Below are 22,314 nucleotides of genomic sequence, written 5' to 3'. Positions count from 1 at the left end.
AGAAAGTTGCGATGGAGTTGTGCTTGTAATACATGTCTTTTTCCAACAGTGGAGGCGGCTTTCACATCTAATCCCACTTTGATGAAGAGAAAAATATCAAAGATGACAAAAACGATAACGAAAAAGAATAAGAGGAGGTGGAGGAAAAAGACAATGAAACAGATGAAGAACAATATTATTTCACTGCTCTTTGAATTCTATCAGATCCAGTAGATTTTGGTGTTCTGGCGATCTTCACTTGAATTTGCATGATCACGCTTGTATGATCTTCTCATTTTCGTATGTGATCTCGAGAAACTTCTTTATGATCTTGTGGATGTTTTGTGTTTCACATAAACCGTGAAACTTAGCATTGTTTTCGGTTCAGTGAATTTTTGAATCAGCCAACTCCTTCGAGCCTGATGAATGATGATTGGATGGAGAAGCATTTACAGAAGTTTTTAAAGCGATTCCCTTGTTGATAATTTGGGGTTGGTTGTTGTTGTTAATGATGATAATCAAAGAGAGTGAAAAGCCCTTTGAACAACAAACAACACAAAAAGAAAAAGCAGTTTTTTCAGAAAGGTGTTCCATTAAACTCATTGAAATAATGCGCACCTTTTTTCAAAAAAAAGATAAATGCTGAACTGTTTTCATAAAATACAAATAAAATTAGAAATTGAGATAATCAGAAAATGAATTGTTCAAATGAAGAAATAATTGGAGTGAACACACGAAAAAAAAGCACACTTCTTATATATTTTGCAAGCTAACAATATATTTTTTAAACGGTCAAATCAAATATTCATCAATTGCATGCAATATCTTCAAATTGATAATCTTTCTTCATTTCACTTAAAAATATTTTATAAATTGAAAAGATCATGGCGTTGTGGGCATTTCATTTTTTTTGCTCGAAACAACATAAAATGATATTTAACAACTATCTGGTGTTGAAAAGTCCTCCTCCACTTTTGCCCAAAACGCACAAATAATTTGGTTAACTTATGATCAAGAATTTAGAATGTTTTAAAATATATTAATAAGATCATGGACGTTTTGGTCATTTTATTTTTTTGCTTAAAACAGCATAAAATGATATTTTCAGCTTGTAAAGTACAGAAAAAGTGACTTTCAATGTTGACCAAAATGCACAAATAATTTGGTTTTATTATGATCATTAATTTTGGGAATGTGATATTTGTTTGAATATTATTCATTTAATTTGTGAATATTATTGCTTTAATAATGCTTTCAAGTCATCAGAAAATCGTGATTAAATTTTGTTAGTTCAAATGAGGTGAAAATTAATTTTTTCATATTTCATTGAATTAACACCTCATATCAGAAAAATATCATAGAAATTTTTGTCTCTTAAAAAATGTTTTATTTTTGAATGAACATGCTTATTATTATTCTTCTATTCAATATATAACTGTTTTGATATCAATATCTTCATTGTTGAGTTTCAACAACAGTTGATGAATATTCAGTGATAAGAAAAACAGAAAAATAAATACATTGCTAATTTGATAACAATCATAAAACAAAATAACACATAAATAACATTAACACTTCATTGTATTAATCATCTTGAAAATAGAAAACAACAAATAAGTTTCTTTTCTTGTTGCATCACGCTCAAAGGAATATGTTTTTACCACATTAACAGCAAAACATTCCCCAATTGTCAGTTCAATATCAATTTATATGAACAATAAAAGATTCAATAAAAAGCATTACTATATCAACAAAAACATGGTGTCATAGTCAATTCAAAGCACAAAAGAATACAAATACTTTAGGTGCAAAAACAAATTTGACTGTTAATCCTTTGTTTTCCACCTTCTCCACCCTTTCTGATATAACTCTTGTCCTTACTCAAAAAGATCAAATTCAACAGAGAAAATAGGCAGACACAGTGATGAAACATCACTTCACACTCTCAGCTATTCTCATTTCCTAAAATCTGATCCAAAAATCATTGAAACTCTTCACAACACCCATCAAAAAATGAATCTCTATTTAGACATATTAAAATATATTTCGGGACTATTACCAAGTGAAAATAGGGACATTATTGGGACAGAAACAGTAAGAAAACAATCGGATTCTAACTGTTGTGTACCTGGGAGGCTGTTCGTCGTATCCAGGTCCGGATAAAGCAGCCCGAAGGCTGCAATATCTAATACGAACAGTCATGTCCAGCACCCTTCCGATAGAGTGCCAGCTAAGCATACACAACAACTAGTTTCTTAAAAAGGAACACCATTAATACAATTTTGAGATTCATTTAAAGATGAAGAGTCAAGAAGAAGATCAAATCTTCTTGAAAGAAGATCTTGAGAAGATTGAGAAAGAAGAGAAGAGTTAGATGATGTGATATCAGAGTGAAATGACTTTCTTGAACGTTGAACTTTTTCTTTCATTGTTGAAGATTCGAGTGCAACCAGAGAGCGTTGAGGAAGATATCCAACAGCAGATGCACAGACAAATGAGCCCTTGCGCTCAAAGAATAAGTAGTCCTTCATGTGAGGGACTGACAGTGAAGGCCATGAAATTTGCTGAGATGGTACATACTCTTCAAAGTACCTCTCATGCACACACTCCTTGATAGATGATGACGATGGGGAGTTGCTTGATGAGGATGATTCAAAAACATTAAATTGTGATGATGATGAAACAGATGTCGAAACATTCATATTGCTTTCGAAGAAGTTGATTAAGTCATGAAGTGAAGCGATGTGTTCAGTTGAAAGATTGTTGTCGATAGAATTAACTAATGCACCAAATTCACTATCACAAATATTCTTTCCGTGGTGCTCAGCGAAGAAGTTGAGTTGTGTATTTTTCTTTTTGAGAAGTTTGGATTGTTTGGAGAGAATGAAGTGAAGGAGGAAGCGATTTCGGTTGTGTGGACCCGAATCACAGAAGAACTTAAAAGTGTGAGTGTCTGAGAAGAAGTGTCTTTTGATCACAGATTCCAGACACTCAATAACAAATCTGTGATCATTTGAGAGGCAGTCGGAGAAGAAGTTGAAAGTTCTTTTTATTTGTTGATTATTAATTTTTTGAAGAGAGATGATTGTGAATTGAGAAACTTGTTGGTAATTAAAGAATTCTTGTTGAAGTTGATTTTTTCTGATGGGGAGTTTCCATTTCTCTTTGAAGTCGAAGACGAAGACTGCTTCTCCCTCTTTCAGATTGTCGACAGTTGATTGATAATGTTTTCGTTGCATTTCTGCAACAAGACGATGTTGTCGAAGTAATTTAAGTGAATGGAACTCTGCTTCAGACAGTCCATTTTTGTTTTGCGATGACTTCAATTTGTTTTCCAGATAGTTCAACTTCTCACACATGCCGCAGAGATCCGTTCGTCTTTTCGCTTTGGAGAAATTGGTGGTGAGTTTGTAGAAATGTGACAGAGAAACTTTGATGTTTGTTTCTTCTGAAAACTCTTTCCATAATTTCGTTTTTGGCTTGAAGATTAATCTCTTTTCGTTGGGAGAAAAGATGCCCGTTTTCTTTCTTTTTTCTTTAAGTGCTTCTAATCCATAACTTGTTGAAATAGACGAAGAGAGTGGAGGAATGGAAGTTGTTCGATGAGGTGGTGTGATGAACGACGACGGGGGAGTTGTTTCTGTGGACGAATTGTTGATATTTTTGGATTGTGAAGAGGAAGATGAAGAAGAGTGACCACCAAATTGGACACTTGGTTGAGTTGATTGTGATTTCTCTTTCACGTAGAATGATAAAGAAGGAATATAGCCCTGAGAAAAGAGATCTTTCCATGACTTTGACCATTTATCACTGTCAAATACATCAATATCATCATCGTTACAGGTGATCCACATCTTTTTCATTCCTTTATTTCTTTCCACAACGGCTATGTAATGACCATTGCTATTATCAAACTGTTTATGAAGGATTTGTCCAATTAAGTGATAGAATGTTGTTTCTTTATTTTTTTTGTAAAATGAAGTTTTATTTTCATTTGCAAATCCTTTGCAAAATGAACGTTTATTCGACATATCAGTCTCGATAAGAAGTGTTCGAGAAGGTGGAGAACTAGCAGAATCAGCACATTCATGGGAGAGGGCTAGTACTTCTGGAAATGAAATCATTTCCTCCCAACAAGCAGTACAGCATTTTTCTTTGCACTCTTCACAATATACACTATTTTTTCCATCCAGTATTTCAGTTGAAAACAAAGAAGATAAACCATTGTGAGTAGATGAAGAATTGATGATTATGCTATTGTTGATGTTGTCGATATGTGATGTGAGTTTTTGACATTTCACGCATTTCATATGTGAAATTATAACTGGATTGAAACTATCTTGTTTTAATAATCCGTCTTTTTCAAACAATTTATGAAGATTTTCGAAAGCTTCTGAAACATTCTGCTGCTGTTTGCTTCCATATCCGCAAAAGTCTTCCCATTTGCTAACAACTGATGGGATCCATGAATGCACTTTTGTTCCATCTTTGAGGATTTGATTGCAAATACTCATCATTCGAGAAGATAATGTCTTATTTGAATGTGTTTTTGTGAAGATCGTTGGTTTTGAACTGCAGATCGAGGACCAGCATTGCAGAAGAGATGCCAAGTAACATGTGTTTCCAAGATTTGCCAACCCTTTTACTGTTTTTAATGGAGTATTTGGTGTGAATTTTAAAACATTAGCCGTTGATTTGGATGAAGAAGAAATAAACGGATCAAAATTTGTTGAATTATCTCTTGTAATAAACTGTGACTTTTGTTGTTGTGTTGAAATGTTGCTCTCTTTTGTGAAAGATGAGACTAGATTTTGGAACGCATGAGGAGGAATAAGAGTGGGTGAGGTGACATATTCCATAAGTTGGCCGCTAACCCACATATTTTCGTTGCGAAAAGATGAAGTTGCTTTGTCTTCTGGAGAAGTATTGATTGTATCTTTTCTTTTCACTTTGATCGAAAAGGAAGAAGAGGAAGAGGAAGAAGATGAAGATGAAGATGATGATGAAGAGGAAGAGGAAGAAGGAGAAGGAGAAGGAGAAGGAGAGGGAGAGGGAGAGGGAGAGGGAGAAGGAGAAGGAGAGGGAGAGGGAGAAGGAGATGATGATGACGAAGATGATGATGAAAATGAAGATGATGATGAAAATGAAGATGAGGAGGAGGAGGAGGAGGAGGAAGAAGAAGAAGAAGAAGGAGAGGAAGAAGATGATGATGAAATGGGAGATTTTTGTTTAACTTGTTTATGAAATGGTATTGGTGATGGAGAAGTTCGACGGTAATGAAGTGTATTATTTTGTTTGATTTTTGTAGTCCATCTTTCAGCTCGAAGTGGAGTGTTAATAGGATCGTTAACTGCATGAGATGGAGAAGATTTTTTTTCTGATATAATATTTGATTTTTTATTTTGTTGGCATAATTTTTCTGATGGAGAAGATTGTATATTGTGAGAATTATTTTTTTCTGTAATGATAATATTATCCCATGCAGATTCCTCAATGAACTGTGCGTAATCTGGAACCTTTTTTGATCTTTTCTTGGCTGATTGCAATGACGTTGATGCTTCTGTGGAATGGGCCAACATCCAATTGTTGCCCTTTTCCCAATCTTGTTCATAAAGACCTTAAAAAAAAAAATAAAAAAAAAATAATTGAAAAAATAAAAAAATAGTAAAAAAAGAAATCATTATAAAATTTAATACAAACCACTTTTACATGATGGTGGGTGAGGCAATTGTGCTGGTATTAAAAATCCTTGGTTTTTTGTTAGAGTTTGTTTTGCATAATTATATTTTCCTTCAGTGATGTCAAATCCATAGTCCAGAAGTTCAGATAATGATGCGTTGCGGCTGAGTGCTTGTAGGATCATCGTTTGCGTGTGCAATTGTGCATGCTTGTACACAACTGAGAGATCTTTCAGAAGTATTTCGTAATATTCTAAGTTTTTTTAATAACAAAATAACAAATATTAATTAAAAATTAATATTTCAAGAGAAAAATATAAGTTATTATCAATCAAAAAATTATGAAGTCGATACCATTCAAGGATTTCAGTAAATCATTTATAACTGCAGATGATTTTCTGTAGTTGTAAAACAAATAGACGAGCAATGAATCAACGTCATTTCCACCGATGCGTTGTATTTCTTTCCACAGAACGTTGCATCGTGAATTTAGAGTTGACTCTTGTTTAGAAAAGGACATATTTGTGATTTTTTTCAATTTATTATGGAATTATTATCAATTAATAAAAGTTTAACAGCTCAACAATTATTGTTTTAATTGCACTTTCAATATAAAAATTTCGATAAACAAAACCAAATATCAATATTTTTGCTCAAATAAGAAATATATGTTTCAGAATTTTTTTTAACCTCATATTGAACGATTAAAATTACAAAACTATTTTCTGATGACTAGAAAGCATTATTAAAGCAATAATATTCACAAATTAAATGAATAATATTCAAACAAATATCACATTCCCAAAATTAATGATCATAATAAAACCAAATTATTTGTGCATTTTGGTCAACATTGAAAGTCACTTTTTCTGTTCTTTACAAGCTGAAAATATCATTTTATGCTGTTTTAAGCAAAAAAATAAAATGACCAAAACGCCCATGATCTTTCGACATATTTGATATTAAGAAAATATTAAATTTTGTTTTATATTAATTTTCAATTTAAAATGTTAATTTATTGCAGATGTAAAAAATTATTATCATATGTTGATGTTTATTTTATTCTCAAAAATTCTGTTTGGTAATAAATTAATTATCTAAGAGAAAATTTATTTGAGAAAAAGGTTTTTTTATCTTTATCAAATGAATTAATATTACAGCTGGAAACTAGTTGATTTTAAACAAAAATGATATTAAAATGCTAGCGTGTGCAAGTTGTCATTTGAAATGAAAATAATAACTTCATAGTGTTTGATTTTTGAAATTGTGAAAAAAAAAGTCTGTTCTATTTCATGTGCTAAATGGTTCAATCATTTCAATAATTCAAAAAATATTCGTACAAAATATCTTTAATAATTATATACTGAACATATAATACATTTTTTTCGTTTGAGTGAAGAGGTTATGTGCGATGATGGAAAAGAAATAAATTAACATGATGATTGAAAATGTTGTCATTTTGTTGCACTGGATGCAATTGAGGAATTTTTCCGTTTTCTGTGATTTTCGCATTTGTGGAACGGAAGGTTGGTGTTTGAAGAGGAACAAACGTTGAGGTGAGAAGTGTGAGGAAGGCATCTTGCAGAAGGGAAATGAAGCCGGTGAGGGCATACTCGATGGTGGCGCATGGGGTTTGTTGGGGTCTGCCACAGGCATCGGCATCAGTTCCATTGCTGGCAACGATTTTGTTCTGGGCAATGAGGGGGAGCCAGCCATTATACACAGCGTTATCATCTTGTCCATTATTATACACTCTTTTTGTTGGAGTTGTTGAGCCACAATTCTCGAATGGAGATTGGGTGATACTGCTTCCACTGAAGAACACGTCATTTCCTCTGCCATTGGCTGCAGTGTTGCCATCGAAAAAACAGAATGTGATGAATTTATTTCCGCTCATCCAGGAATAAGTGACGTACAAATAAATACCTGCCCCGCCAAGAGTTGATGTTGAACTTGTCAATTTGTTGTTTATGAATTGGTACTCATTAACAAAAAATTGATTTGGATCGTTTCCTGGTGGACTTGGAAATGTGAGAGAACCAGCAGAATTACCACCAGAATTTGAAATATACTGGCATTTTGTTAACAGGAATTGACTGTTTGATGGAAAAGCACCAATATAAAAATACAAACCAGTTCCACACCAATTTGTGATAGAACAATTTTCGACTTTGTTTTCTGAATGGTAATAAGCAGAATTTTGCTGTGGATTTGTAGTATGGACTGCTCCTCCATGAGCAGCAAATAATTTGAAATATTGGATTTTATCATATCAATATTCAACAAACAATTTCAGCACAACGCTCCTCCATGATCTTCGGTTAACCAATTATTGAATTAAAAAGAAATGATTGTGAGATTGGCATTTGTACAAGAAACATAAAGCGCACCACTATGATCACTACCACCAGTTGAATCGTTCCATTCGCACCATTCGAAGAGATTTCTATTCAAATCAGTAAAGGATAATCTACTTAATTTCTCTCTGTGAGATTCAGATCCATTATATTTTACAAGACAATTTGATAAAAATCGTGTTTGATAGTTAAAAGAAGCGTTGAAGGCATAAAGAGAAGTGTCAGGACTGTTGAAGTTGTGTAGGATAGCACAACAAATGACAGTTTGTTCACTATGAAATATTGAAACAAATTTGAAAAAGATGATGTAAATAAAGAAAACTTTTGGATAATCTTTCTTTATTCACAAAAAATCAATGTTAATCATGACAATAAAAAAATCAATCCACACGTTTTTAAAATTATTCTTTCGAAAAATCTTGCAGAAAATTTTGTTAAACAATGTAATTTTAAAAGGTTGTTAATAAAAATCCGGATAGCATTTTTTCGCATTAGCATTTGAAAACTTTTATAATTGTGTAAACGAAATATCAAAATAACTCTTCAGTTGTGAACTTCATTCCAAAATCTTTAACTAATGAACAACTCACATTGAGAATAATCAAAAATGGGTTGTTGAAGAATTTCTAAAAAAAACTTTGTTTTCATATCTTCAAATTTTGATTTTGTTAATAGAGATTTTTATTGATAATATTCATTAAAATGTTATTTGTTAGAAAATGTTAAATGATGTGTTTTTGTTTTTGAGAATAATTCTAAAACATATCGTGACAATCGTTTCTTTAACAAGTACAATTATGAAAATATATTCAGTTTATTGATATTGGTCTCTTAATTGGCATAATATCGTGCAAAAAATATTTTTCGATTAAAAACGATATTTTTATATGACAATTTTTTGTTCACATTTTCTTCACTTCACTCCTATTTTGAAATAGATTCCACTTGCATTTTTATTGGAAATGAAATGAAATTTCTTGATTAATGTGGTATTTACCATTGCATCTTAAAAAAATGAAAGCTAGCTATTCTTATTGAAAACTTTATGACAAAATAAAACAAATAATCTAAAAAAATTATTTCCAATATCTTAATCTCTGAAGAAAGATTTGGTAAAATGATGATGGTATTGGAATTTTCTTTCAAAAAGTTCATTTTTATTATTGAAAACAGATATTTTAATATCACTCAAAAATTTTTTTCTGTTTTAAAATTATTTTTTTAAAATAGTAAGGAGGGGTGGAGAGAAAAATATTTACGACAAAAGAGTCTTGAGAATCAATTTGATAATTCAGGCTCATCGAGAATAAATAACTTTTCAAAAAGAGCACACTGTGATGGACATTAATAGTTTGCATTTAATTATTGCTTGATGATGAGGAGATTGTTTTTAGGCTCTTTCTCCTCTGACAAGTTTTTTTTTCCGCAACAGGATCATCTCATTTTTTCGTTACAAACCTTCATTTATCATCAATGAGAACAAACAGGTTTCGTTCATAATGTAATTCCCCATCCAAATCGTTCAATTGTCGAAAAGTTTTCAATTTCATCACAAAAGCACCTCATCCCTGTTGAGCTCCCGCTGCTTTGCTTTCTTCTCCTTCACATGGTCAAAATAACGCTGGGCAGTCTCTGTCTGCATATCTGTGTCTCTCTCTGGATCATTCAGCAGAGCAAGAGCCGAAGACGCACCTTCCACCAAAACTGATAGACCGGACACAAAGTCCTCTTGGTTGTGCAAGAGATATTCCACAAGCTGACTCTTCTTCGTTTCCAGCTCCACCAAAAATTCTGCATGAGTCTTCTCCAAAGCGCTGTACGATTCCGTCGACTCATTCAGAAGTGACAAAATCTTCTCGTTGCCTTCTGGTTGATATTTCACAATCTGAGTGATCTCTTCGTTCACATCATTAAACTTTATCTGAAAATCGATTCTTCTGACGAGAAAGTCTGAAAACTCAGATGAAAGTCTACGCATTTTATCGATTTTTTCCGCTGAAACATCCACGCTTTGAGTCGTCTAAGTCAGCGATTCAACAATTTTTATTATCAGATAACAAAGTTCAGCATCAAGTCGATTCGCAAAGGCAGTCCGCCACTACAAAAGCTGAACAAAGAACTCAAGAATGACAGAGGTGAACGAAAGCACAACTGACGAGCTGACTAACGATGTATAAAATAAAGTGACAAGGTTTGCAATCAGCGGCTCGGGTGGCGGTTGGATCAGAACAGAACCTGATCGCGCAATTCCCATTGAAATCTTGTCGAGTGAAAGCACATTCCGCGAAATTGCTCCGATTGAGCGGAAAATGCTGTAGTGTGACACTGGTCCATATTCACTCATAGAAGAAGTTGAATATGATAAAGAAGAAGGTTGCATGAATGTCATAATTGAGGAAGGCAGAGAAGATTCAGTAGATAATGGAGAATATCTATAGTTTTAGAGCTCAGAAGTTGAAGATGAGGAAACAGAGTCAACAAAGGCAGAGGTGTACGTGTTGGTTGACGAAACTGTTATTGACTCTGATGAGACTGTTGCAATTGAAGACGTTGAGCCACCAGAATGTGAAAGACCACCGCCCATTCTGTTGAATTCGATTAGGCTAATTTCATCTCCTTAACGCTTCTTCGCATCTCCTCTGAAACTAAATGGAATCTTCTTCTCAGACAGCAAATCGAGGGAATAAGGCTGTGACGCAGATGCGCTTGCTCCAAATGAACTGAATTGTTGTTGTTGTCTTTGCTGTTGTTGGATCACTTGTTGAGAATGGATGTTTTCTGTTGACTTCAGCGTAGACAGTTCATACGAATTGAAGATGTGCAAAACAATGTGCAGCAACTTCTCCAACATTGTTATCTTCTTCATTCCTCTGAGCAGATACTCTCTCTCCGCTTCGAAAAGCTGCTTTATCAGCTCCGTCATGTCCATCTTCGAGTATGCCTGGTGGATGTGTGTTGGAAGCGACACAACTAACACAAACCTCATTTCGCAAAAGCTGCACACATATGGCTGGTCATCTGGAACGGACTGAAGAGGAGATGTTGGATCGGGAGTTACTCGTAACTCCACCACGTCAAACTTGAGCTGCTTGTTCTTTAAAAAGAAAATAGTATTCTGCTCGTGTGTCAATGCACGAACAGGCTGATGCGAGCTGACAGATGAAAACGATCTGTGGTTGAACCTGCCACATGCACGGAAAGAGAAGGAGCCGTTTCGAGAATGCCCAAAGGACTGGCGAAAAAACGAGGCTGTTGTGCTTCGTGATGTTGTTAATGAAAAAAACACAGAAAGAGAAGCCGATCGGTGAAATGGTATCTGCTGTCCAGTCGACTGAAAAAACATTGGAGCTGCAGACTGAATGAGAGTGTAAAAAGCAAAAGTCGTAAACGAAAATGCTCAAGTTGATGGTGCATAGCCTGTTTCGATGACGTATTGGTCAGAAAAGAGCGAGGCAAACGTTGATTGTCTGTTTTGAGAGAAGGAAAACTGGTTCTTGTGCGAAATCTGATGATGGGAAATATGCTCCAATGGATTTGGTGGTGTACTCAGCGACAGAGATGTGCTGTTCGGAGGAGAGCCAATCAAAGAAAGCTTTTCTGTTGTTTGCGTTGATGAGGCATGTCTCATCCACTGAATAGAAAATGATTTTTAAAAGGAAAGAATTGCAGGAGTTTTGAGCCTCCCAGCCGAATTGATAATCTTTGACGTGACTGCTTTTCAAATACTGATATTTCCCTTCTTTCATCATTCCATCCTGCCCCACCATTAAACACAGATGAATGGTGTGAATGTGAAGCACCATCACTTCCTTCTCCCTGTTTAAGAAATAGCGACTCGTACAGTTGTGAAACGTGCAAATTGGGCAGGTTGCAATGATGAATGTATGAATGCACCGCCAACTCTGCTCGTCACACACTTTAACAGGATTGGATTTGAACAGAAGATTGAAAAAATAAAACGTCGGTTAAGCTCTTCCACAAATTATGTGACGCTCCGCAAGGAATCCACAACTTATATCGTTTTCTTTAGAAAAGCACGGCTTCTTGATAACTAATTCCAGATATGTGGAGGCATTTTTTCATGTTCGGCATTGCCAATTTGCTCGGAATGTTCAGAGTTGTCTGCATCAGCCCCCATCTTGTCGTTTTGCAGTATGTTGTTGGTTGAATACTGCAGCGGAGCAAACAGGTTAGTCTTTCCAGGAAGTGTTGTGGCTGATGATGCATTTTCCTTTTCTGCAAGGCGGAATCCTTCCATTTCCAATGTCTCAAGTGTTGTTTCTCCAGATATCATTGAAAATATTCTGTTCAACGCATCCGAAAGAGGATCACTGATGAGAGAAATATTTGTATCGTTAATTCTGATTTGAACTTCTTCTGTTCTCCTGTATTTTTTCCTTGAATAATGACATTTCTTGTTTATCAGTTCTGACAAAAAAATATTCACAATATCGTCTTCGAATTTTGCATTGATTTGCTCAGCAGTTTCAAGCCCCAATTCTTGTTCAAATGTTTACGATTCTTTCAGTCAGTTCTTTATCAACTTCTTCAAGAACTTTTCCGAATGAAAGTTTCCAAAATGACACAATTTCAAGAAATGAATGTTTAAATCAGTTTGAACTTCAAATTTTAGTCTGAGTGTGCAAGTTTTATTTTTTTTCATTAATAATAAAGAATAAATAACGAATATTCATGTTTGGAAATTTTTTTTTTATTTTCAAAGATCATGGCAATTTGGGCATGAATTGTTTTTGTTTTGTTCAGCACAATTTGATCAAAAATACAAATTAGAATAGGAAAATAAAGTTTTTTGGATCGCGCAAAATGCACAAGTTATTTGTATATTTCTGATCAAAAATCACTTAAAAACATTTTTTCCTGTTTTCATTTTCTATTCATCTGAGTGAAAGAGGTTAAGAACAGCACTGAATTCATTATTTGAAATTTCATAATTTTGTATTTTCATTATTTTTAACTATCTTCAATCAATATTTATTTCTTGCTGATAAAATTGAAGAAAAGATATTTTTCTATGTTCAATACTGGAAGAAAACATCATGGAATGAGCAGGAAGTCAATTAAAGCAGACGTTGACAGCATCGAAGAATTGCTTCGCAATATGCCATACGATAGAGCCTTGCTTGTGTTTACGAAGTTCGTGAATGAAAACGATTTAGGCAAATTGCTTTGTTTTGATTACATGAAATCACCTCTTTGTTTGTTTTTTTATTGAAATGATTCTAAATTTTTTTCCATCATTTTCCTTTGTGCTAACATTTTTTTCCTAATTTATAAATTTATCTTTCTTTCGAAACCTTCTTTGAAGCACCTCTCACGTGTCTTGTGAAAGAATTGAAGTTTGCGTTCAATGATGCTTCTGCTCCCATCAAGAATAAGATGATTATTGCATTAACAGAAAATTATACACAAAAGGAATTACGAAATGAATACGGATACAATATAGAAATATCCTTATATGATGATGCTAATTGGATTCAACAAAGAAAAAGGAAACTGCTTCCGAAAGAAAATACATTTAGAAGAAGTGAAATAAATGAAAATTTCAGTAAGGAATTCTTGCTCAGTTTTGATGAAGAAAGCGACACATCATCGAGCAGGAGATATGAAGAAGAAGATAAAAGAAAAGAAGCATTTTCATTTCTCCCTCTTCATGCACAATCGTCTTCTTCATCATTGTCTTCATTTCCTTCTCCTTTCTCATCTCCACCTTCTATTTCACCTGACTCTCCTTTCAACACATTTCATTTATCCTCCTTTGCTCCTATTTCTTCAATGAACACTTCTTCCTCTTTAGCGCATTCTTCATCAAGTGCTTCTCTTCCTTTGCCATCAACATCATCACTTTTTCATGAGTTTTCTCAAACAGAGACAAAACCGACCAATTTGTTCAATAATCTTTCAACAAAAAATATCTCGTCTCCTTCCTTTTCTGTTCCAGTTTCATCAGTTGCATCTCCACTGGGAAATACATCAACAAGCTCATTTTCTTCATTCACGTCGAGTTCTTCATTCATTCATTCAACATTGCCACAATTGAAGAATAATACTGATCAATCAATGATGTCAAACTTTCCGTCATCATCAAATGATAATAACTCTTCGGCTTCAAATCCTTCTCAGCCATTGTTATCTTCTTCATTGCATTGCTCCTCTTCTTCTTCCTCACCCAACTCCTTCACCAACATCTCCTCTTTCCACATCATTTCCGTACCCGATGTCTCTTCTCCCCCATCTTCATCCCCTTTCCCCGCATCCCTTGAACGCAATTCATCTTCTTCCACTTCCTCTTCATCTTGTCCTTTTTTATCTTCTTCCTCTTCTTCTTCACTTGGAACACCACTTATCTTCTCCTCATCATTATCTGCTTCAGTTGATCGCTCATTTCCTCCGCCTAACGTGAGCAATATTAACTCTGAAAGTGATCTTTCCAATGTATCATATCATTCTCATGCGAACACTTCTTCATTGAAAAATGAGATCAATTCTTCTTCCTCCTCATCCTCTCCTTTTGCATCAGCTTCCTCAGCAACAACAACTTCAGCTCAGCCTTCTTCTCTGTCTCCTTCCTCATCACCGGCTGCAGAAGATGTTTCAACTTCAACTTCTATCCAAGCATCATCAACTTCTGCACTTCCTCCTTTGCCTCTGTTATCATCATCTTCCTCTTCCTCTTCCTCATTATCCTTTTCTTCCTCTTCTTCTTCTTCTCCTCCTCCTTCTTTTAATTCTATTCCTAATTATTCATTTATTACTTCATCATCTTCTTCTGTATCCTCCTCCTCCTCTTCTTGTTCCCCTTCACCTTCCTCTTCTTCATTGCAACTTCACCAAACTTTACCATCCACACAAAAAGATCTTATTTCTTTATCTTTTTTCTCTTCTTCTTCTGAACCGCCTCACACTTCTTCATCTTCTTCCTCTTCCTCTCCCTCTCCCTCTTCCTCTTCCTCTCCCTCTTCCTCTCCCTCTCCCTCTTCCTCTCCCTCTCCCTCTTCCTCTTCCTCTTCCTCTTCCTCTCCCTCTCCCTCTCCCTCTTCCTCTTCCTCTTCCTCTTCCTCTTCCTCTCCCTCTCCCTCTTCCTCTTCCTCTTCCTCTTCCTCTTCCTCTTCCTCTTCCTCTTCCTCTTCCTCTTCCTCTTCCTCTTCCTCTTCCTCTTCCTCTCCCTCTCCCTCTTCCTCTTCCTCTTCCTCTTCCTCTTCCTCTTCCTCTTTTCTTCCTCTTCCTCTTCCTCTTCCTCTTCCTCTTTTTCTTCCTCTTCCTCTTCCTCATCCTCTTCCTCATCTCCCTCATCTCCCTCATCTCCCTCATCTCCCTCCCCTCCCTCCCCTCCCTCCTCTCCCTTTTCAGCAACTGAAGACGGTTCATTTCATTTATCAGAATGTTCTATGAAGACTCCATTCCAAAATGAAAAATCCACAAGAACCTCTCAAACAGTTATTCAAGAATCGCTTTTTGCGTTCTCTTCTTCCCCAACTTCAGTAGCATTCACAGCATCTTCTCCTTTTGATTCAAATTCTTCATCACCTTCAGGAAACTCACCACAATCATCACTGCTGTTTTTAAACGCGAAAAATTCAACATCTAACGCATATCATAATTTTTCTTTGTCCTCTCTGCAGAATTCTCCATCATTTGCTCCAGAACAATCATCTTTCTCACAACCACCAACTGTCCCAATAGAAAAGACAATTTCTCCATCTTCTTCAATTGATAGAATAGTTGATTATCTTAATAATTTTCATTTTGAAGCTGAAGAAAATATTGAGAAAAGAAAGAAAGATTCAAACGAACTATTAAAACCTTTTTCATATACACTTAAACGGGATGATGAAATCGAAGAGAAATCACGTTCATGTGTGTTGCAACAATTGGAGTCGAAAAGAGGGCTTGTGAACACAGGAAGTGTCTGTTCATTATCTTCTGTTTGTCAATGTTTCGCTGCACTTGACATTAACAGCAATCAAGTTGCAATGATGAACGATGAACAAGCAGAGTTCATTCAATTATTCGAAATGCTCCGGAAGTCAAAAAAGAACAGCAAAGTTTGGAATGGAACAGTTATATGGAACTTTTACGAATTGAAAATTGGACCAAGAAATGTGGCACAAAAACTGACTGATGTTTTTGACAAAATGTTGGATATGTTGTCGGATAAAAAGAATAAAATCTATCATATGTTTTCAATCTACAGCCAAAACGTTCGTGAATGCACTCATTGTGAAAATTTCTTAGTCTCGAATCGTGAAACGAGGTATTATTTCACAATAAATGGATCTGACATTATCGGAGGCCTGTTAAAATTACTAACAAACATTAATCTTATCACAGAACAACGAAATCGAAGGTGTAATAGGTGTGAAACGGACAAACCCTGTATTCCTTTCGTGCGTTTTGTATCATTTCCAGATATTCTTACAATTAATCATAATGTCAATGAATCTTTCAGGGTTGTCGCACCTCCAAAATCGATTGTGTTTGTTGAAAAGGGACCGGGACCGAATGACATGGAAATAAAAAACCCATTTAAGTTCAAGGAAGAAAGGGATCTGATTTTGAAGGATATTGAGCGATCTATCGTTTATGATTTGGTTGGTTGCATAATTCACTCAACAGCAATATACGAGCAAGGTCATTTTATTGCGATTGTCAAAAAGGATGTGAAAAGACCGTCATATTCTTCAATTTTTTTGGAGTGCAATGATAATAGCGTGTCAGAAATAATTCCAGACAAATGGGAGGAATACTGGATTTTAATGTCACAAGAAAATTGGAAACCTTCACTTTCTTTTTATAAAAAAGTCATGTGACATATTTCACACTTCAAATTTATTGCTAATGCTAGTTTTTTCTCACTTCAGTTTTTATAACAAAAATTAATAAAAAAATAAAAAAAAAAGAAATAGAAAAAAAGAAATTCATTTGAATCATTCGATAAAAATAACAAAAAGTTAATTATAAAATAATTAAAAATAAATAAAAAAAAACAAAAAAAAAAATAAAATTAAATAGAATATTCAAAATTAATGATCTTAAAAAAACCAAATTATTTGTGCATTTTGGTCAACATTGAAAGTCGCATATTCTATGCTTAATGAGCTGATAGTTTAATATAATGATGTTTTGAGCAAAAATTTGAAATGCCAAAAACGCCATGATCTTTTCAATTAATAAATTTTTTTGAAAAAATATAAGATAAATCAATTTTCAAATATTTCGTTCAGTTGATGATAATTGCCTTTGTAATTTAATATGAAAGTAATGCTATTGAATTGCCAATAATCTTCGCAAGCATCATCTTCGTATTCTTCTTTTTCCTTTCGATTTATTATTTTTTAATTTTTTCCCGCAATTTTCGTCATGGTTGTAATAATGTCTTTTTTGTATAAGTTTCATTTGTTGCATAATAGTGTTATCATCTTCTCAACAGGAGATGAGCGGAAGATGGAGCTGCTTGAATAGATCAAAACCAAAGACACGAGCTAATCGAACAGCAGTTCATCGGAACTCGTGAATTTGATATTATGTTTGAAACAGGTTCTTCCAGAGATTCATGCTCTGAGGGTCCTGAAGAAAGGAAAGAAGAGGAGCAAGAGGAAGGCAATGGAACAGGTTTGGGAAAACGAGGAAGTGGAAGGAGCAACAGAAAAAGAGATTGAGAACGAAAAAGAGGGGCAGAAAAAAAAGAAAAGAAAAGAAAAGAAAAGAAACAGAAAAATTTCACAAAGGCACAGATGGTTGAGGAGTCTAAATGGAAGGATGAAGCAAAAGGATTTATCATTTATTCCAGTCACAAATCGTATTCAGCTGAAGTAGATGCGATTTGAGGAAACAAAGAACAAAAACTTGGACAAGATCTGCCATCTGCAATCGCTCCTGAAGGAGAAGAAGAATGAGGAACAAGGAATAAGAGTCCTGAGGAAAGGAGGAGAGGAATGGCGTCAAGAGTGTCTGTGGTTTAAAGGATGTTTGACAAGCGGGACGAGGCAGATGACAAAGAGGAGAAGGTCAACATCTTCCATATGCACTTTATGCGAAGAATACTCAGCATGTTAACTGCGATTTCTCTTCTCTTGTGCTTGCCCCACAGCCTTCGTCCGATCCACAGCACGCTATGAATTTGTTCCAGAGGCAACAGCAGCAAGAGCAGGAGCGGACCGCTGAGATTCCTCAGGTTAGCAGCGATTGCGCGCTGTATATTTTGTGTGCGGTGCGGTACGTGGACACGAACCTCTTCTATTTGCTAAACGAGAACTGGATTGTTTATGACGGCAGACTCTCTGTCGATGAGAAGTGGGCGACGAACGACCTGCTCATTTTAGGTGCGGACCCCCTTGCAAAGTTCTTAAACCTGCACTGTTATCCGCGCAGCCTGGGAGGATACAACAGAAGAGAATGTGTAAGCTTCGTGAGGTTATAATTGAGTCACAACACGCAGACCAGTTACTGATGAATGTGGAAGAAGCAGCAGAGGAAGAGGGGGAAATGGAAACATCAGTGGGATCAATTTGTCTGCGTTGGATTCTTCGCTGTTTGTGTCAAATGGGGCAGAAACGCTGACAAAAAAGAATATCATACGGCCAAAGAAGATTGCGATCGAAAAAAAGACATAATTTATATCATTGGAGGAGTTTGGAGAAGAGTCGAAGTTGAGCGAGCGCAGAGCAGCAAGCTTTGCAAGAACAGCAAGTGAATACAGCAATTATCGCGGAAATTGAGTTTTTCCATTCAATGTTGCCAGATTTCTCGAAGAAGAGATAAGTCAGGAAAGCGGAGATGGTGAAGGAGGTTGAGGAGATTCTTAACTCAGCGAGAGAAAAGAAAAGAGTTCCAGACGGATCTACTTTTGCAATGGAGAAGATCTGAAGCGATGTGGTGTGAGTTGAAATTTTCTTTTAATAATAACAAAGAATTATTGTGTGTTTATTTTTTAATGTATTTTTGAATTTTTGAAATTTTCTGAACTTTTTTCCATCATTTATTATGAACTTCATCTTTTTTATGTGTGTTGACAGCAACGTCCATTTTGTGAATGTGCTTATTTTCAATCTTCATCGAATTTTTTGTATGTGTCACATCTGCATGAAAATCACCGATTCATTCAATCTTTCCAGTCAGATTGGACTCATTCAAACAATTGCTAATAAGCTCTATACAAGATACGATGAAAGAGCAATTCATCATTTAATAAGGTTTGAAATTTTTTTTGATTATTGTTATTATTGTTTTTATCGTATTTCTTGTTTTTCTATTTTTTATTTTTTCAAACTCTTATTTTAATTTTTTTCAATTAATTGATACATAAACTGATGAACTATCCCTTTTCATGTTTTTTTATACAGATTCTTTTTCTAAGTTTGAGCACTGTGTCTAAACCACAACCGCTTCACATCATTTCTATCATCATTGGAATCAGAGCTGATGAAAAAGAATGAACCAGGAACACTCTTCTGCGCATTTGGCTTCCACTATTGTCTCTGTGTTGCAGCTGACTGTTCATTCCACATGAAACGAGACTTCCTCTTCTCACAGACCACTAAACATTTCTTCTCTTCGTCGTCAATGCCTTCTTCTTCTTCTTCCTTCTCAAATCATTCATTCACAAACCGCTTTGTAGTTTCCATGATCGAGTTAGTCATGTGCGCTTCTCAAAAAGCAAGAATTATCTTCTCTTTCCAATAAAAGTACTCCTCTTTCAATGTCACTCCTTATCTTCTGTGAATGACACTCCATTCAAACACCACAGATCTCCTTCTCCTCCTCTCTTCTTTCTCACTTTGCCTCAATAAATGATTCAGCTTCCACCAAAAGCTCCCTTGCCTCAAATATCCTAGGCAGATAGAACATCTTTTTTGTGTAACATCACAAGCACAACCAGAGCTGCCACGAGCCATCAATATGTGGATTTTTGCAGATCTTCAACATCTTCCAACTCATCCCAACGTTCTTCTTCTTTTACAAGAACCTCCTTCCACCAAAAGAACATCAATGAACAGATCGCTCAATTCTTCCCATCGTATTCATATGTTTTCACGCCTGAAGCGCATTCCTTAATCAATAACGTCGTCTCTTCCTTCCTCTCTCCAAACTTTGCACCACCGCTGCTGGGCGTTTCAAGCACAGGTATTTATTAACAAAAAGACAATAGACAGAAAAATGGAGTCTTTTGTATCATTTATTTTATATTGCTAACAGCAGCGTCGGATGATGAGTTGAAGAAATTATTGTTCCCAAATGAGAAATTCATTAATGATATGGAGGTTATTTAGAGAAAGAAGGAGGAAGAGAGAAGGAGAGAGAAAAAGTGAAAAAGAAGGAAGAGAAATTGAAAAGACTGAAGATGAAGACAAAGAGATGTGGAGCAATGCAGATGAAATATCAACACTTTCTTCTTCAGCCTCTTCTTCTACGCCAAATTCTGTTCTGAAGCTGCTCTTGCATCAAATCATCGCTTCTGCCACTCCTTAGCTCCAATCAGCGAAAACGAGAGCCTTCGGCATTTGGTTGCAGATTATTCCAATGACAGACGATTTGACAGAAGAATGTGTGTTTCCGGTGTGCGAATGTTTATGAGATAGAAACAGACAAATGAAGTAGAACAGGCATAGTCATAGAAATAAGCGTTATCATTGACATCAATACGGAAATCATCATCATCATCATATTTTTCTTCATCTTCCTCTTCATCCGTACAGTCAGAAGTGAATTCATCACAAGAAATAGCAGAAAAAGCAGAAATTGATGAAATCATCGAAGAATTCAAAAGAATACATGCGCCGCGTCTGCATCTTCCTGTGAACCTTCCGCCACAAGAAGCAACTCTGCAGAATCCATCTTATGTGCCTCGAAGACAAAGACAGAGAAAAAGCAATCAAAATTCAACGCAAACCTTTTTGACACATTCAATTGCTGGTGTTGGCACAGGAACAGGCACATCTCCTTCTTCATTGTCCAATGAATCTTTTCTTTCTCTTCCTCAATCATCTCCTTCAACTTCTTCTTCCTCCTCTCCATCTTCTCCATCTTCTCCATCTTCTCTAGCAGTAACTGACCTCTCTCTCCACCCCAAACCACCTCATCGCTCTGAAATTGCTATGGCTCGCCGCATAAGAGCAATGCATCCTCTCCTCCGCAGATGCTATCTCAACCGCTGTGCACAAGTGGCTGCTGCTTCTGGTGCCTCACGTTCTTTCTTCTTCTTCTTCTTCTTCGTTGCTGCGCTTTTCTAGAAACAGATTTCTGACAAGCGAAGAGCAGCAGATGAGGAGGATGAGGCAGCAGTTCGGAAGAAGAAGGAAAAGACAATATTTTGTTCTCCCTCCCGATGTATTTGAGGCGCTTCCGCTGTTTGCAGAGTTTCGGATGGTGGAGCGGAATGCGGAGGATTTGGAGAAGAGGAAGAGAGAAAGAGAGAGAGCGAAGGATAAGAGGACAAATTAAGTTGAGGAAGGTATTGAAGCCTGCTAATGAAGGAGATAACAATGATGATGAAAAAGAAAATAAAGTGAAAGCAAAAGAAAACGAGAATTATTCACTGATCAGAAGAAATTCTTTAAAGGAACCGAAGTGAAATGAAGAAAGCGAATGCCTTTACGACAGCTCCATCATCAGTGATGAAGAAGAGAGAAGAGAGAAGAGGTACAAACGGAGAGAGAAACAGAGGTTGATGCGAAAGTATTATCAGGCGCTTGAGCATCAACGTGATTCTGTTGTGAACGAAGTGCTTTTGATGGTCAGACCAAACTTGCTGCTTTCTCCGACGCCGATTGATGAATCTATAAAAAGATCAGGAATGAGTGGGAATGCTGCAAAAAATGAAGGAGATGATAAAGAATGTGAGAAAGAAGAGAAAGAAGCAACAAATTCTGGAAATGGAAATGGAAACAGGGAAGAAGTTGAAGGCAATACAGATGAAGGAAAAGACGAAAATCAAAAAGCAATTTTGGATGATTCAATGAACAACCGCAAAGAAGTTGCTTGAAAAGCAAAGACAATAAAAAAGAAGCAGAAAAGAATACAAACGCAAAAGAATCAATAAGAAACGGCAAAAAAGACGAAACGCATTCAAATGAGCCAAAACCAGAGCCTCTTTCATAACAATCCAAGCAAAAACAGAAGCAGCAGCAGTAACAGAACAACAATTCCGTCTCCAACGCTATCACATTCTCCACAGCCTAAACAATATTCTTCCGGAGGAGGTGACTTTGGAACGATACACTTTACACGAGGGAAGCGAATGGACGGTGGATGAAGAGGAGTTGGAGGGAGAGCGTTGATTGTGT

The 22,314-nt window shown here is 35.7% G+C and overlaps 6 protein-coding genes across 6 annotated transcripts; 3 read left to right on the top strand and 3 right to left on the bottom strand.

Moving 5' to 3' along the window:
- Positions 1 to 9,563: 9,563 nt before the first annotated feature.
- MONOS_18061 (uncharacterized protein) lies at positions 9,564 to 9,992 on the bottom strand (the record flags this gene model as incomplete). The annotated part of the gene is made up of 1 exon (XM_067871042.1): positions 9,564 to 9,992. The coding sequence occupies one exon, from the start codon at positions 9,990 to 9,992 to the stop codon at positions 9,564 to 9,566; it is 429 nt and encodes a 142-aa protein (XP_067721692.1).
- A 120-nt stretch (positions 9,993 to 10,112) lies between these two features.
- On the bottom strand, positions 10,113 to 10,598 carry MONOS_18060 (uncharacterized protein; the record flags this gene model as incomplete). The annotated part of the gene is made up of 2 exons (XM_067871041.1): positions 10,113 to 10,446; positions 10,510 to 10,598. The coding sequence occupies 2 exons, from the start codon at positions 10,596 to 10,598 to the stop codon at positions 10,113 to 10,115; spliced, it is 423 nt and encodes a 140-aa protein (XP_067721691.1).
- A 1,467-nt stretch (positions 10,599 to 12,065) lies between these two features.
- On the bottom strand, positions 12,066 to 12,308 carry MONOS_16719 (uncharacterized protein; the record flags this gene model as incomplete). The annotated part of the gene is made up of 1 exon (XM_067869598.1): positions 12,066 to 12,308. The coding sequence occupies one exon, from the start codon at positions 12,306 to 12,308 to the stop codon at positions 12,066 to 12,068; it is 243 nt and encodes an 80-aa protein (XP_067721690.1).
- Positions 12,309 to 17,848: 5,540 nt separating this feature from the next.
- Positions 17,849 to 18,435, top strand: MONOS_18059 (uncharacterized protein; the record flags this gene model as incomplete). Its single annotated transcript, XM_067871039.1, has 3 exons — positions 17,849 to 17,981; positions 18,040 to 18,354; positions 18,404 to 18,435. 3 exons carry the CDS (start codon positions 17,849 to 17,851, stop codon positions 18,433 to 18,435), a joined length of 480 nt encoding a protein of 159 aa, XP_067721689.1.
- A 2,116-nt stretch (positions 18,436 to 20,551) lies between these two features.
- Positions 20,552 to 21,261, top strand: MONOS_11436 (uncharacterized protein; the record flags this gene model as incomplete). The annotated part of the gene is made up of 2 exons (XM_067863965.1): positions 20,552 to 20,587; positions 20,728 to 21,261. 2 exons carry the CDS (start codon positions 20,552 to 20,554, stop codon positions 21,259 to 21,261), a joined length of 570 nt encoding a protein of 189 aa, XP_067721688.1.
- Positions 21,262 to 21,698: 437 nt separating this feature from the next.
- MONOS_11435 (uncharacterized protein) lies at positions 21,699 to 22,013 on the top strand (the record flags this gene model as incomplete). Its single annotated transcript, XM_067863964.1, has 1 exon — positions 21,699 to 22,013. One exon carries the CDS (start codon positions 21,699 to 21,701, stop codon positions 22,011 to 22,013), a length of 315 nt encoding a protein of 104 aa, XP_067721687.1.
- Between the last annotated feature and the right edge of the window lie 301 nt (positions 22,014 to 22,314).

The sequence above is a fragment of the Monocercomonoides exilis genome, assembly GCF_001643675.1.
Source record: "Monocercomonoides exilis strain PA203 chromosome Unknown scaffold45-810774, whole genome shotgun sequence".
In the NCBI taxonomy this organism is placed as follows: Eukaryota; Preaxostyla; order Oxymonadida; family Polymastigidae; genus Monocercomonoides; species Monocercomonoides exilis.
The sequence above is the reverse complement of the archived record's forward strand: the minus strand, read 5'-3'. Positions and strand labels throughout refer to the sequence as shown.